Raw genomic sequence first — 15,114 nt, forward strand, 5'->3', positions numbered from 1 at the left:
ATTCTTCGAGTGGCAACCTCACAATTAGAAGTGGATTTTATATCATTGGTTTCCAGTTTTATGAAACCACAGTGCTCTCATTAAAACAGTGTGTATATGAGGATTTAGGTATAATCATTAGACCATAAAAACTATGATTGAAAGTCTTTTGTGCTCATCCCTGCTGAAAGAGGAATTTGTGCTGTTTTATGGTAAGTAATTGCACATTTCAAGGCATTTTATTTTTCTTTCTTAAATTATAATTGCATTTTCCCCCGGCATATATAAAACTAAACATAAGACATGATCTGGCCAGTGTTTCTTTAAGAAAAAATGCTCTGGGGGTAGAAGTGATAGAAGGCAATAAAATCGATTGGTGAAATTTTCAATATCGGCTTAATATTATTGGTGCAACGTAAAATTTAAATACATAGGTTTAAATGCACTGTTTTTATACGGGTTGTGACTGATTCAGTTTGGGGGGCAATACTCCCCGACCACTCTTCTGAAAGAAACACCGTATCTGGCCCCTGATGGTGTTCTATAAACTAAATTTGGCCCTCGAAATGTATTAGGTTGGCCAACGCTGGCTTAGATTGGCACGAACGGCACGAATATAGCATCAGTTGGTACACCTGAAGACCACCGAATTGTGGTAGCAACGGTAGCAACGCTAGATGTATGCGTTTGCACGTTGTATTCGTTCCTCTTTATGTGTGACAGCTGTAATCAGTGAAAGTAATTGAACTTTTCAGTCTAATTTAGACGCAGATCGTCCTTAAACTGGCGCGTTTGTTAATTAAAATTCAGATGTGCACTTGAAATGCTGGTATATTTTATGTCACAGTTGCAGTGTTTTCTATATGGAAGTGTTTAATAATCGCATGTCAAGTCTGTTCTCTTGAAAGTCGTCAACACCGCTTGTCGCGAGCTTTACGATTTTCCTTCGTAATAGCAAAGTAATTATTTAAAGAAATTGTAAAAGAAACTAGTGGTCACTCAAATTACAGGTTAATATTTTTACAGCCGTTAACTGGAATATCGGAGTCGAATAATGAAGGCCGTGTTAAAGAAAATGCTTCAGAATTCAGAGGCGCTGTTTGTTCTGTGGTACTTATTCGAATTACAGTTTTAAGGTGGACATCAGTGATGAACATATTATTTATATGATGAGAGCCTTCATTCCTGCTGACCAATACTGTTGTCATCAGGAGAAAATGAGGCCACATTAATGCAATGTCCTTCAGCATACTCTGGATGGGAATCTTCCTTCGGAATTAATCTCACAACTGTAGCAATTCAACCCAGGTAAGAGAAGGAAATGCCTATATAATGTGAATTGGCAGATTTGTAATTAGTCTTTTAGGAAGCATGTAACTAGAAGCTTAGATTACTCTAGAGTTTCTGTGTGCTAAAAATTATGTAATTAGACTTTAACATGCCATTATTCATAGAGGTATTGGTTATACAACAAAGCATCGGGTTAACGTTCAAAAGCCCCTCTAGCTATGTTTGCAAATGTGGCTGTTATGATCTAGAGTTTTGTGGCTTTTCTGAGCCCCCCAAAAAGAAGGCCTGGAAAACACTTTAAAGTATTGGTTATGTACTGGTTATGTAACAAAGCATCAGATTAACGTTCATAAGCCCCTCAAGCCATATTTGCAGATTTATGATCTAGAGTTTCATGGCTTTTCTGAGACCTCCAAGATGAAAGCCTGGAGAATATTTTAAAGTAGGTCCACATACTGACTGGTCTCACCATTCATTGGGTATTGAATACTGAGTAATGAGTATTGGCATCAGGGGTCAACTTCCAGTTGCTTCAAGCACTCAGACAACTATTGGTTCCAGTGTGCCCCCCTGCTTTTACTCCGGCCGTTTAGAAGAGCCATGCACTTGTTGGGGCCAGAAGCTGTCTGGGGATTGGCCTTCAGAGCTGCTGTCATATTACTCCTGATGTCATCATTGTCATCAAAATGCCTTCCTTTCGATATTTCCTTTATCTTCTGGAAGAGAAAAGTCACTGGGGGCTAGATCCGGTGAACAGGTGGGATATTCCAGCACAGTTATTTGTTTACTAGCTAGAAACTCGCTCACAGACTGTGCCATGTGAGCAGGTCCTTTGGGACCATTTTTGCACACACCTTCCTCATGTCAAGATCTTCAGTTAAGATTTCCCTGTTTCTCTATCAATGTTTGCCATGCTTCTGACAGTCAGCCGACGATTTCACGCACAGTTTGACAAACTTTTGCAATGTTTTCTTCAGTTCTGCTCATTGCAGGCCGTCCTGATCTCTCTCTCTCTCTCTCTTGACAGAACTTTTATTGTGGTACTTTATTTCGCCTTTGTTCTTTGTGTAATTTGAAATAAACTTCTGAAAGTAACTAAATTTTGGAGAAGAAAGTCTAAATTTNAGTGCCATAATATTAACGCGATATTCCCATAAAATTTTAAAACTGGGTACGTGGTAGTGTAGTTGGTTGTGGCACTATGCTACAAGCCGGAAGGTCGCAGGTTTGAGTCCTGATGAGGTGGATTTTTCAGTTGACATAATCCTTCCAGCCACACTATGGCTCTGGGGTCAACTCAACCTCTAACAGAAATGAGTACCAGGAATCTTCCTGGGGAGTAAAGGGTGGCTGGCACATAAGGCTGACAACCTTACCGCCATCTGTCAGCTGATTGTCTAGATAATGTGGGACCCTCAACGTCTCACAGCCCTATGGGCCTCCATGGCCTGCTACAGGGAAAGCACTACCTCTTTTTTTATTCCTCTTGAACACAAGCAGGCATACACTGTGATGTGTACTTTTATCTCCAATCCTTACCGTAATTATAAAAGATAAAGTTTCCTCTCAGATTGTATAGTAGTGGTGTTTGATCTTTGTACATGTTCAGTACAGTGAATAATATTGGTTTTCAGCACAAATGGATGAAGTCAAAGCTGAACCTGGCTCAGACACTGACACTAAACCGATGTTCTTGGCAAGTGACCATCAGTTGCTTGATGTGAATGATGAAGGAGAAATCCCATTTCATGTACTACAGAAAGGAATTAAAGTGAGTATTTTTATTATTCTATTAACTTTGAATTACTGGATAGAGGTGTGCAAATGGTCATGAAGTTCAGACCCCCCCTACCTACATTTGGAATTATGTGAAGGAATGTGTTGGAATATTACAATATGCTTACTAGCTGCACTAGGTAGTTTTGTTTATTCTAATATTTCATTTTTAGACAGCAGATGAGAAGACAAAAGGTTCTGGACTAATGGCAGCAAGTATTACCCAAATTCAGTCGCCTCTTGATTTCCCCTTAAATCACATTTTGATTTGTTATTGTTGTTCCCAAATGTTTGAACTGTGCCACATTTTCAAAGGCTCTGTTAACTATCTTTATGTCATGATCTTGCCCTGGATTCTTGTGATGAGATGGTAACCTTTACTTAATTTTCTCTGTGTTTACTTATAGACCAACCTCCTTACTAGCATCAATTTAATAAGTTTCTCTCTTTTTCTTTATTGTATCTATGTTATCTCCCAGTAGATCCACATAATTGGCATACACCAGCAGCTGATGTTTCCCTTTTAATTTCAGTCCCACCTAGTTCTCCCGGACCTTTCTAATGGCATTACATTGCATTGCATTGCATTCCGGATCCAAAGTCAGTCAGAATGACTGAAGGATGTGGAATGTGTCATATAAGTACAAAACATATGTATAGCCCCAATGGAGTTCCCCCACAAGAGAAACCAAAAATACACAGTGACTACACACAAGGCTATTTAAAGATACATACACGGTGTGTCCAGGATCTGTTTGGACTAATTCTTTTTAAATTTGGCCCTGCAATGCCATCTGTTGGTAAGTTGTGGCATTAAGATTCTTGAAGTTTCAGCTGTGGCTGTCTATAATTTCAAAGCGCAAGCATCGCTGCATCATGTGTTCTGACCTTGAATGTAACAGTACTGTTCTGATGCTCGTCGGAAAATAGTGGTTCAACAGAGAGCCACCATCAAATTAGTTAGGCAAAACAGCTGGAGAAGCGTACGAAATGATGAAAAGTGTGTACAGTAGTGATTATTTGAGTCGCTCAAACATTTTTCAGTGGTATGCTGTATTTCATGACGGTAGGAAGGACATGAAGACGCTCCACATGCATCAAAGCCGAGAACAGGTCTCACTGAAGAAAATGTGAAAAAAGTGACCAAAATCCTTGCTTTAGACAGATGTGTTTCTGCAAGACTCATCGAGGAGATTTTGGGAATACCAAAAAGTACTGTGCATCAAATTTTGACCAAGGATTTGGGCAAATGGAAGGTCCATGCACAGTTTGTACTGCACGCGCTCTCAGGCAATGAAAAACATGCCAGAGTGAAACACTGCAAAGACACGTTATGGTCGGCCCAGAGTGATACAAAATTTACAAAATCGATTGTTACTGGTGACGCGACATGGTTGTTTTCAATATGAGCCTCTCACAAAGCAGCAGGTTGAGCCCAAAGAAGCCGAAACCAAAGAAAGTGCGCATGCAAAAGAGTCGAGTAAAGACACTGCTAACCGTTTTCTTCGATTCCAAAAGAATCATTCACGAGGAATTTCTGCCAGAAAGTCAAACAGTGGATTCTGATTATTATCTTGGAGTCCTCAATCTTTTGTGGGCGAGAATTCTTCGAATTCGACCTGAATATCAAGAGGAAGGTTCCTGGTCGCTCCTCCACAACAATGCCCCACCCCACAAATCGAAGATCATGCACGATTTTTTGGCCAGAAAATTGATCACAGTCCTTGATCATCCTCTGTATTCGCCACATTTGGCTCCAGTATATTTCTGGTTGTTTCAAAAAGTTAAGTTGGCGATGAAAGGAGACCATCACGACACCATCCACGACGTCCAAAGGGAATGTACCGCAGTTTTAAATGCGATTCCACAAAAGGAGTGCAGTGACTGTTTTCAAAAACTTTTCAATCGATTCCAGCTATATATTGATTCAGAAGGTGACTATTTTGAATAAAAAGAGTGAAATTTTGAAAATAATTCACGTCTTATATTTTTAATGAACACAGTCCTAACAGAACCTGGACACACTGTGTAAGTTATTTTCCAGACAATAGGTCCTATCCTGAAGCAAACTTGAAAATCAGTGGCAATAAAGCATCTCCTTGTTTTAGACCATTTTGGATAGGAAAATTGTCAGACAAATGTTTACCTGTATGGACACTACTATATGTTTCATTTAAACACATTTTAATCAGCCTATCGATTTTAATGGGCACACCAAACACTATGAGAATATTGTCCAATACTTCTGTCCTAACTGGATCTTGGGCTTTCTTGAAGTATAAGAATTACTGACATTCATGAGATATAGATTTAAATCAGGGCTGAGCTTTCGACTATGTTGACAGATGATTTTCTGCTGTCCATCTGTCCCTGCAGTCAGATTCTCGAATAGTATCATAAAACAGACCACAGACATTTATTATTGTATTTTCCAGCTCATCATTCAAGAGTCATCCAAAAATCTAGATGCTGCACATTGTAGTTGAAATTTGGCATTAAATACACCAGTAATCAATCATACAGAATTAAGAAAACTAAGAGAATTTGGTTATCTTCAGAGACTATAGCAGGGCTGTAATGTGGCTGGATTTCAGTCATGCCAGTATGACTAGTTATGATGGAGACCACATGCAAGGTTTCATTATGTGAGATAAACATGATCCTCCTTGTGTAGTTAATAATTATTAAAACGTCCCAAAAATCCCGTTTTTATAAAATGGAAGGGACACTGCGTGTTGTCCTCTGACTTTGTCATAACTTAAGGTGGTGATTCATGAGGTCATTCAGAGTGAAAAATGTTGTATGAATGTGGGTTCCATTCTGAATGGATTTGCACTTAAATATAGCTTGTCTTGAAGGAATTTGTTATTGGAAAGAATATTTTTATTGGGAAAAAGATAAAATGATTAACATTGTACAGTTTACATGGCTTGTATTTGTTCAGAATGTTTGCTGTCAGCTTGGATGCACTGCCTGGTTCATTTCACCAGGAATGTATAACCTTAGAAGAAACTGCAGCTTATTAACATGTCAATTACTAAATTATTTAAACACTATACTGTTTGATGTGGCCAGTTTACTTTTAAAAGGGATGATACTGGAGGTTTTATTTTACAGTGTGTTGCAGATTCAATCAAAGTGGAACCTTGCTCAGATTATGAAACTTGCTCAGTGCTTTCATTCAGTGAAGATAATGAGAAGGAATATCCTATGCCGGTATTTATCCCTGTAATGAAATGTGAAGTGAAGGTGAGTTACATTTCAGTGCTTTGACTTTTCTGTAAAAGCATTTATAAGGAAATTTTGCAGTAATGTTGTATATTTTGCCTACATCCTAACCTATCAAACTAAATGGAGTTCGATTACATGTGTGTGTGTGTATGTTTTTGTGCACACATGTGTGTGAATGAGCATGTGTGCATGGGGCATATGTGCATGAATGTATATGTTACACTTAATTTTAATTAGTTGACCATATTTAGTTTTTATTAGGTGACCCATTTGACTGCTCTTTAAATGAAACTCAGATTCATGGATTCAGAAAAATTGTGTGTTTCAGGAAATAGGTTTTGAAGAACTGTGGTATCATTAATAAGTTTTTGGTCTGTGCTGAATGAGTGTAATTCAGTCATAGGAAAGTGATGTAGTTCAAGTGTTTAATAATTAAGTGACTTCATTTGACCTGATGCAAACAAGTCAACAATGATGGGGGAGTATCCCTGAGTTTTTGTACTTGTAGTTCTCAAAAGTGCCAATTATTTGCCAAGATTTTTCTTAAAACCATACTGAAATAATGATTTTGTTATTTTCTGTATAAGACATCTTTAACCTACCTGGCCATGTGTTGCAGTATTGCTTGTGTGGTTCAGCTGGTCTAACACTGCTTTATTGTAGTGCAGTACCCTTATATTTGAAGCCACCTTGTATGTGCTGTTTCACTAGAATTTTACACATGCTGTATCCCAGACTGCTGATAAGCTATTTTGGGATATCGATGCTTGCAGAGACAACCACATAAAGATATAACAACAAATGTTTATTGTGCTTAGAATGGGTATTACAGATGAGCGGGGAGTGTGTCTGAAGAATACCAGTGGAGAATACCCCACCTACTTTGGCATTGAAATCTAACAGTATATATACAGGGTGTCCCAGGAGGAATGGACCAAACTTCGGGAGGGTGTTCCTTATGTTAAAGTATGCCGATATAACCCAAAACACCTATGTCCAAAGTTGAACGGTTTCAGAGATAATGGCCCAAGAAAAGTGTGGTCTTCTGACAGGTCCACGCACTGTACCTCTCAGCTGAGAGGCCTTATCTGTGTTTGTCCTTGAGTGTGGTGATACACCCTAGCTGTGCTTATGTAGTTGGCTTTATCAGAACGCACAGTCAGTACGTTACGTCAGCGCTTGCCATTCGTGTGTCGTGTATAGTGCTTGGAAACCCTAAGGACAGTTATGAGATGGCGAGCGAGTATTTTGTACATCAATTTTATGGCATCATATCACTCACAAGTTAGTTTGATGTTACGTACATTATTAACATTACAGAATCCACATATTCCTGCCAGTTTTAATATGTATTTTGTATTCAACAACTGTGCAACGCCGGTCAAAGTTTGACACTTCTCTGGCCATTATCTCCGTAACTGTTCAACTTTGGACATAGGTGTTTTGGGTTATATCGGCATACTTTAACATAAGGAACACCCTCCCGAAGTTTGGTCCATTCCTCCTGGGACACCCTGTATATAACCAATCAAAATATCCCAGCATTCCCCATGTAAGAACTGGGTGAAAATATTAACAACAAATCAGACATGAACTGAATCAGCAACAGGAATGAGAAATAAATGTAACTGAAGAATGAAACGCATAGAGGCCTAAAATGAAAGAAAAATCGTAATCCATGAGAACCAAAATTAACTTGCCATGGCAGGTGGTTAGTGAGCCAGGCTGCTTGCAGACCAGGAAGTTTTTGGATCCCCAAACCAACTTATATTTTAGTATCAACCTCCTGATATGAAGCCTCAAACTGCAGTGCCTTGAGGCTGAAGAACATTGCCCCAGGGAAAGTATGATGGAAATTTAAGGGAAATAGGAGGCACGTGCATGCTGTGTTGGTGAGCAGAATGTACACGGACGCCTATACTTTGCCACAAAAGCTAAATTATATAGGACATTTGTGTTTATGCCAGACAGGTCATAGTGTCATTAATTATTCATCTTCTGCAGGAATTCATTTCATTTCAGATAATGCTGAAGAGGTTACAGTAAGGGAGTAGCGTAATACAATTTGTTTTATAGTGTAGTTTAGTGTTGGTGCAAATTGAAATATAATGTGTAATTTTCCTCACCCTTCTTTAGATCATAACCTGTTCAAAATATATTCCTGCGGCTGGGGATTGTATTCTGAACAGGCTAGTGCATGATGGTCTATTAAGAAAGCAACCCCTCCTTAAGCTGTTAACAAAACAAGCAATGAGAAAAAAAAATTACCTACAAAAAATAAGTACATTCTTAAGAAAGCAACCCCTCCTTAAGCTGTTAACAAAACAAGCAATGAGAAAAAAAAATTACCTACAAAAAATAAGTACATTCTTAAGAAAGCAACCCCTCCTTAAGCTGTTAACAAAACAAGCAATGAGAAAAAAAAATTACCTACAAAAAATAAGTACATTCTTAAACTACTTCTCAAACATAGTCACCACTGATACTGAAACACTTGTCATATTGGGGAATCAGTTTTTGTATGCCTCTGTCAAAGAAGTATACCTACTGCTAGGGCTATCTGTGGAGTAAAACCTGGGTGTCTTCACGAATTTTTTCCATTTCTTTGCATTGGTGCTCATGTGCTTGGTTTTCTTGACTACATTTGTAGCACAAATTCCTGCCTCCTTTTCTATCCTAGTTCCATGCATGTGCATCCACTATCACAGTTGTTATTGCATATTTTCTTGTTATTTCCCACTGAATTGGCCTGGTCTCAGGTGATTAAATAGTCATGTGAATATGACAGGGGTTGTCTAGTGATTGAGGTTAGCTCTTCCTAAGGGACCCAACTGAATAACTGTTTCACCCCCTCACCTGAGGACAGAAACAGATCCAGTTTCCGAAATGTTGTGTTTTCTGGTTTCTGGAATATCAGATGATGGAAAGAGTAAAAAAAAAGAAAAGAAAGAAATAATTCTGAATGTTATGCACCACCATCAGAACCCTTCAGAATAATGTGCAGTATTTGAACCAGGGTTCAGTTTGTGCATGTAGTCATTTAGTAGTTCGTGTTATTTATGTAATGGTGAATAAAGATAAACACTGACACAGTTGTTAGATAAGAGATTGGAACAAAACTGAGAGTTCTTCCAATTCATTCAGTCCAGATGTAACTTGTTTTTGATATCAAGAAAACCAACTTTAGACATACAGGGCTAAACAGCTAAATATATAATGCCTGTTTATTTTATTTGGTCTTCAAATCTATACCAGAGCATTAGCTGTCATTGCAGCCTTCTTGTGTTTTTCTCAGACCTGTTACAAGTATCATGGGCTGATTTCCTCAAAACTTGTGCCAACAGCACTATGCAGTGCATCGTCATACATTTCTGTGCAAAATAGTCTCTGCAGTTGTTTAATTTACAGACTTACGAAGGCAGCAGGGAATTCATCATATAGGACCAGGGATGTATTTAGGTTTGGGATTTATGGATTCATATCCTGAAAAACATTGTCCACCAGAAAACCACCATTGCTTCATGTAGGCATGATCACGTTTTCTATATTGTGTATGCTTTGCAGAGCCTCTAGTCTAATGCTTATCTTATTGTCACATGATACAGTGACTACAAACTGCACTTTACAGTTCACTGTTACACAAACACTAGTGTCTACAGTCACGTCTTCATTACCATTGCTTAGTAGTGGCTTCAGACAGCGGACATTCCCTTTCCTCTGGGTTCCCAAACTGTCCCTGGCCTCAGTTATGAGCTTCTGGCAGCAACATTTCACAATGATGGAACCACAGCAGTTCTCTAACTGATTTCAACAGCTAACTGGTCCTACATATAACATCTCAGCATGGACTGCATAGAAAACCCTTCTTCCGGCATTTACTGCATTGTTGAGGTCGTGTCTGTTTTGGTGACCAGGTGATCAGTACTAGCCATTGCCTAGCAATGGCCGTTGTTTGCAGAACAGCAACAGCTGTCTCTTGTAGCTTCACAATTCTGAACGGAGCAAATATATCGCAATATTTATTGTTTTTCAGGAAGAGTCAGGAGATGATGATGCCGAAGTCAAGGAAGAGATGAACATTGAAGTGAAAGTACAAAAAAGTGAAATGAGACCAAATGGGTGAGCTTGCTCATTTTGTGTGTGTGTATTGTGGGTTGCCATTTTTTTAATATTAATTTCATCGTGGACTTCCTCTGATTTTCTTCAGCCCTGTGTTGTCGTATATACATGTCTCTTATGCATAAGTATCATAGAATGATGATTATCTCGCCATTCCGTACCGATTCTACAAACATTATTATTCCATTCCTTTGTAATTGTTTTCAAAAGTGTGTAGCTTGAGTACGAAGAAGATTTTTCTGCAATTTTAGAAGCATAAAGGACTACACGCTGCCTGTGTGTTCTGTTTTGTCATAACTGTCCTGTATATGTTTGGTTCCCTTCAAATGAGCTATACAATGGGGTACCCAAAAGAAACCGAACTAATTTTTTGTGGGCAGAGCTTTTGTAGTACCGCGTTTTGCCGCTATGAGCGCATAGAGCTAACATTCCTGAGTCAATAAGCCGACTACCATTGCTTCAGAAGGTAAGGACTAGTTTCAGCAGAGTTCATAGTGACAACTGTTTTGTGTGATCGTCGTTTTTGCAATGGCTGATTTTCGTGAACAGCGTGCGGCAGTGAAATTCTGCTTTTTGCTCGGGAAACGTGGAACAGAAACTCTTGAAATGTTAAAAACGGCGTACAAGGACGATGCTATGGGGAAAACTCAAGTGTTTGAGTGGTTTTCCCGTTTCAAAAATGGTGAAATGTCAATTGATGACAAACCTCGTTCTGGTCGTCCTTCCACGGCCCAAACACATGAAAATGTTGAAAAAATTCATGAAACCATCAAGGAAGATCAACGAATGACCATTGAAGAAAATGTGGAGCTGTCGGGAGTGACTTGGAGCTCAGTTCAGCAAATTTTGACAGAAGATTTGGGAATGAAAAGAGTGGCTGCGAAATTCGTGCCACGACTGCTGACTGCTGAACAAAAACAAGGTCGCGTGGAAGCATGCTGTGCTTTGAAAGAAGAGTCCCGAAATGATCAAAACTTTTTTCAGCATTTTGCTGATGCTGCTGAGGTGAAGGGAAAAAACGACCGAGGCGCTGTCAAGCATCTCAAAAGATGAATTTAGACAATGTTTTGAAAAATGGAATAGAAGACTAGACAAGTGTATTAGTGTAAGTGGAGAGTACTATGAAGGGGATTGAAGGTTTGTGCTTAAAATTTGAATAAATAAGTTAAAAAAAATAAGTTTGGTTTCTTTTGGGTACCCCCTCGTATATGCAGCCTCTCATGACCTTAATTTCCATATACTAACTGAATTAGATGAGTATTAACCAAGGCAATCATCATGTAGTTTTTAAATTTCCATTGTAGATAATTTGGATAATTTATTTTCAGTACTTTCATCTCAGATAACTCCCTTAGAATTAGATAATATATTTAACTTTACATAATTACAAAAATAATTATTTTTAGCAGTATATCAAGGAGTTTTGCAATTTGCATTCTTCACCTACTCTTATCAGAGTAATAAAATGGAGAATGGGTGAATATATAATGCACACTGTAGAAACAAGCAATGGTTATATTCCAGAGACCACTTGGGATTGTTGGGAGGATAATATTAAAATTAATCTTAAAGAAGTATTGAGCTGGCTGAGGTACAGTCCAGTACTGAACTTTTGCCATGATGATGGACATGAAGGTTCCATAAAATAGGCTTCTCCTTTGGCTGAATGACAATTACCCATTCAAAGAAGAAAGATAATGTAATACTAAGTTAATATATGTTGTGTGTATGTTTGGAAATGATAACTGCAAGCTTAAACTTTCCAGAAATGCTATATCTTGTATATTTTCTGTCACAGTGTGGAGTGGATATACAACAAACTGCAGGATGTTTCACCTGAAACTGGTCACCAGCATAATTATGGAAAAAATGCTAGCAGACAGACTGCAATCAAAATTCCTGGAGAAATCAGGCTTAGAAGGCGAAGAAGTAATTCTTATATTCCAATAAAGGTCAAGCGTCACAAGTGTCAGATATGCACTAAAGTGTTTTTTAAAAGTGATTCTCTTCAGGCACATATTCGTACACATACAGGGGAAAAACCTTTCAAATGTGAAATTTGTCATAAGAGGTTTTCAGAAAGGGTGAGCGTCTCAAGGCATCGACTAGTTCACACAGGGGAAAAACCTTACACCTGTGACATTTGTCACAAGAGATTCTCTCAGAGGGCGCATTTGAACGATCATCATCGCATTCATACGGGTGAGAAACCTTATAAATGTGAAACATGCAACAAAGAGTTTTCGCATAACGGAAACCTTGTGAAACATCGGCTTTTACACACAGGAGATAAAACTTACAATTGTGATGTATGTCAAAAAAAATTCATGCGTAGTGACACGCTTAGAAAACATTCCCGTATACATATGGAAGAAAAACCATTCAAATGTGATGAGTGTGACAAGAAATTCACATGTAAATATACGCTCAAAAGACATTGTTTTAACCATTTAGGGGAAAGACCATACTATTGTGATATTTGTAATAAAGTGATCTCAGGAAATGATTGCATTATACACAGACTTTTACACAAAGGTGAGAAACCTTATCCTTGTAGTGTATGCAATAAAGGGTTTGCACGTAGTTCACATCTTGCTAGGCACCAGCTTATTCATACAGGAGAAAAACTTTACAACTGTGATGTGTGCGGCAAGAAATTCTCTCAGCGGTCACATCTGACTGATCATTATCGTATTCATACAGGAATTAAGCCTTACACTTGTGATATATGCAGTAAAGGTTTCTCACAGAGTGGAAATCTCATGACACACAGACTTACACACTCAATTGAGAAGCCTTACAGTTGTGACTTGTGTAACAAGCAGTTCACACATAAAAATGGCCTCAAAAAGCATTATCATATTCATACAAGAAATATTTAGGAGATGCGTAATTGTATAAACAGTTGATATGTTCTTGGCTTGTTTAATAATTTCATAAGTTTTATAGTACTGCAACTCAGATAGTTGAAAATGTTGTGTAAGAAAACAGTCAAGGCATATTACAGGGTACTGTATCAGCACTGGCTGGGGCCTGAGCATGACTGTAATGTGCTTGGTATAGCCAGAGTCTGCACCAAGATTTGATCTTGGAACCTCTGGGGACTGAAATAGCCATGGTGACTGTTTGACTGTGTTTGGTATCTATAAAGGAAGGAAGCATTCAGATGCATACAATGTGAATGAACACTCATGTAACCTACAGTGTCAGTTTACGTTTCTCACGGAAAGAACAATGATATGCACAATATATTGCATGTAGCGTCACTTGTATCTTGTAATGCATAGTCTTTTGGGACTACAACCTTTAGTTGCCTGTTACCTTGATCAGATGTGGGTATACCCACTGAAAACCTTGAGAGCATTGGGTCTTTACTGTTGAACATCACAAGAAGCATCAGTCTTACAGGCTGCCAGAATGCAAGGCAGGTATTGGCAGGCTCTCCAACTCTGGACAAATTGTCATTAAACCACCTCTTCATTAACTTTCATGAAATGGAATAACAAGGCGAAATGATCTTTAAATGAATGTGTTCCACAAATGCAGAAGAGGAGGTTCATCTGATGTAAATGTGTATATTGTGACATTTTGTATGTGTCAGTAAATTCAAAATCATGCTGTTTTCCTGTGTTTGCTTACTCTGTTTCACTCTGTACAGTAAGAGTTATCTCTGGTTCTGTCTCTTTTCTCATATGTGTTTGACAGTTCATCTGGTGTCAACCACCATTTTCATTAGTCAGTGGTTTCTTAATATTGAGCTTAAAAAGAAAATCTCTAAAAATTTAATCAGATTAATCTTGCAGATGCTTTTAATTCATGTTGAGTATGGTGTCCCTACAGTAGGATATCTTTTTAATTCACATGTGGGGGGGTGGAGTCCAGTTGGGTCCACTCAGCATGATGGCCACAGATTTGCCTATTGTACCTGCTCCGGGTGATTATGATGATGGAGAATTTGGTTGAATGAAAATTGGCAGGGGAAACCGAAGTACTCAGAGAAAACCTGCCCCACTTTGTCCACCACAAACCTAGGCTGCCGCAGTGGGAAGCCAGCGACTGACCACTTGAACTATGGCGCGGCCAACAGTAGGATAACTTGAATCTAAGGAAAGAGATTTGTGAACAATAAATATAATTTTGCCATAAAACATATAATTTTTGTGCTAAGCCACTGTATTTTGTTAAAATGGTAGGAAACAAATCTTTTGATCCCATTGGATGTACAGGATGAGACAGAAGTCACTGCACCTGCTGTAGATGATGAGTATATTCAGAGGGGCCCTGTACATTAATACAAATACATTTACCATATTTAAGTTACAATAAATGACCCCATGTGCTTGTTGACACTCATCTACACATCTTATCTTCTTATCAGGTTTGCACAGACATGTGACAGTTCAGTTGGAGGGATGTTTCTGATAAAATTTACGATAGCATCCTTCAGTTCAAGGAGAGTGTGAGGATTGTCTTTGTAAATTGTGCCCTTCATTGCCCCCCCCCCCACATAGTAATTAGGGGGTAAAGATTGGGTGACCATGGTGGCCACATGTCCTTTGAAATTATCCTGTCCTCAAACACATTTTGCAGTAGTGTTGTGGAAATTTGAGCTGCATGTGCAGTAGCACCATCCTGTTGAAAGTAGTTGCTGGCAGTTCTGGCCTCATTTAAATGTCCAATGAAGGCATAAGGAGTCACTTGACAATAATATTCTGAGTT

At 38.6% G+C, this 15,114-nt stretch overlaps 1 protein-coding gene across 2 annotated transcripts; it reads left to right on the forward strand.

Moving 5' to 3' along the window:
• Window positions 1–630: 630 nt before the first annotated feature.
• Window positions 631–14,312, forward strand: LOC111867258 (zinc finger protein 501-like). 2 transcript variants are annotated; one of them, XM_023856936.2, is made up of 5 exons: window positions 631–1,287; window positions 2,904–3,040; window positions 6,163–6,294; window positions 10,310–10,395; window positions 12,194–14,312. In XM_023856936.2, exons 2-5 carry the CDS (start codon window positions 2,909–2,911, stop codon window positions 13,275–13,277), a joined length of 1,434 nt encoding a protein of 477 aa, XP_023712704.1. In that variant the 5' UTR covers window positions 631–1,287; window positions 2,904–2,908; the 3' UTR covers window positions 13,278–14,312. The 2 variants fall into 2 exon arrangements, with proteins under 2 accessions (XP_023712704.1, XP_023712705.1); XM_023856937.2 differs by lacking the exon at window positions 6,163–6,294.
• The last annotated feature ends 802 nt before the right edge of the window (window positions 14,313–15,114 follow it).

Source organism: Cryptotermes secundus, unplaced genomic scaffold (assembly GCF_002891405.2).
Source record: "Cryptotermes secundus unplaced genomic scaffold, Csec_1.0 scaffold1270, whole genome shotgun sequence".
In the NCBI taxonomy this organism is placed as follows: domain Eukaryota; kingdom Metazoa; phylum Arthropoda; class Insecta; order Blattodea; family Kalotermitidae; genus Cryptotermes; species Cryptotermes secundus.

Coding starts and splice junctions, on each gene's coding strand:
- LOC111867258 (XM_023856936.2), top strand. CDS start 2,909: ATGGATGAAGTCAAAGCTGAACCTGGCTCAGACACTGACACTAAACCG. Junction 6,295..10,309: donor TAATGAAATGTGAAGTGAAG/GTGAGTTACATT, acceptor ATTGTTTTTCAG/GAAGAGTCAGGAGATGATGA. Junction 10,396..12,193: donor AGTGAAATGAGACCAAATGG/GTGAGCTTGCTC, acceptor TTTCTGTCACAG/TGTGGAGTGGATATACAACA.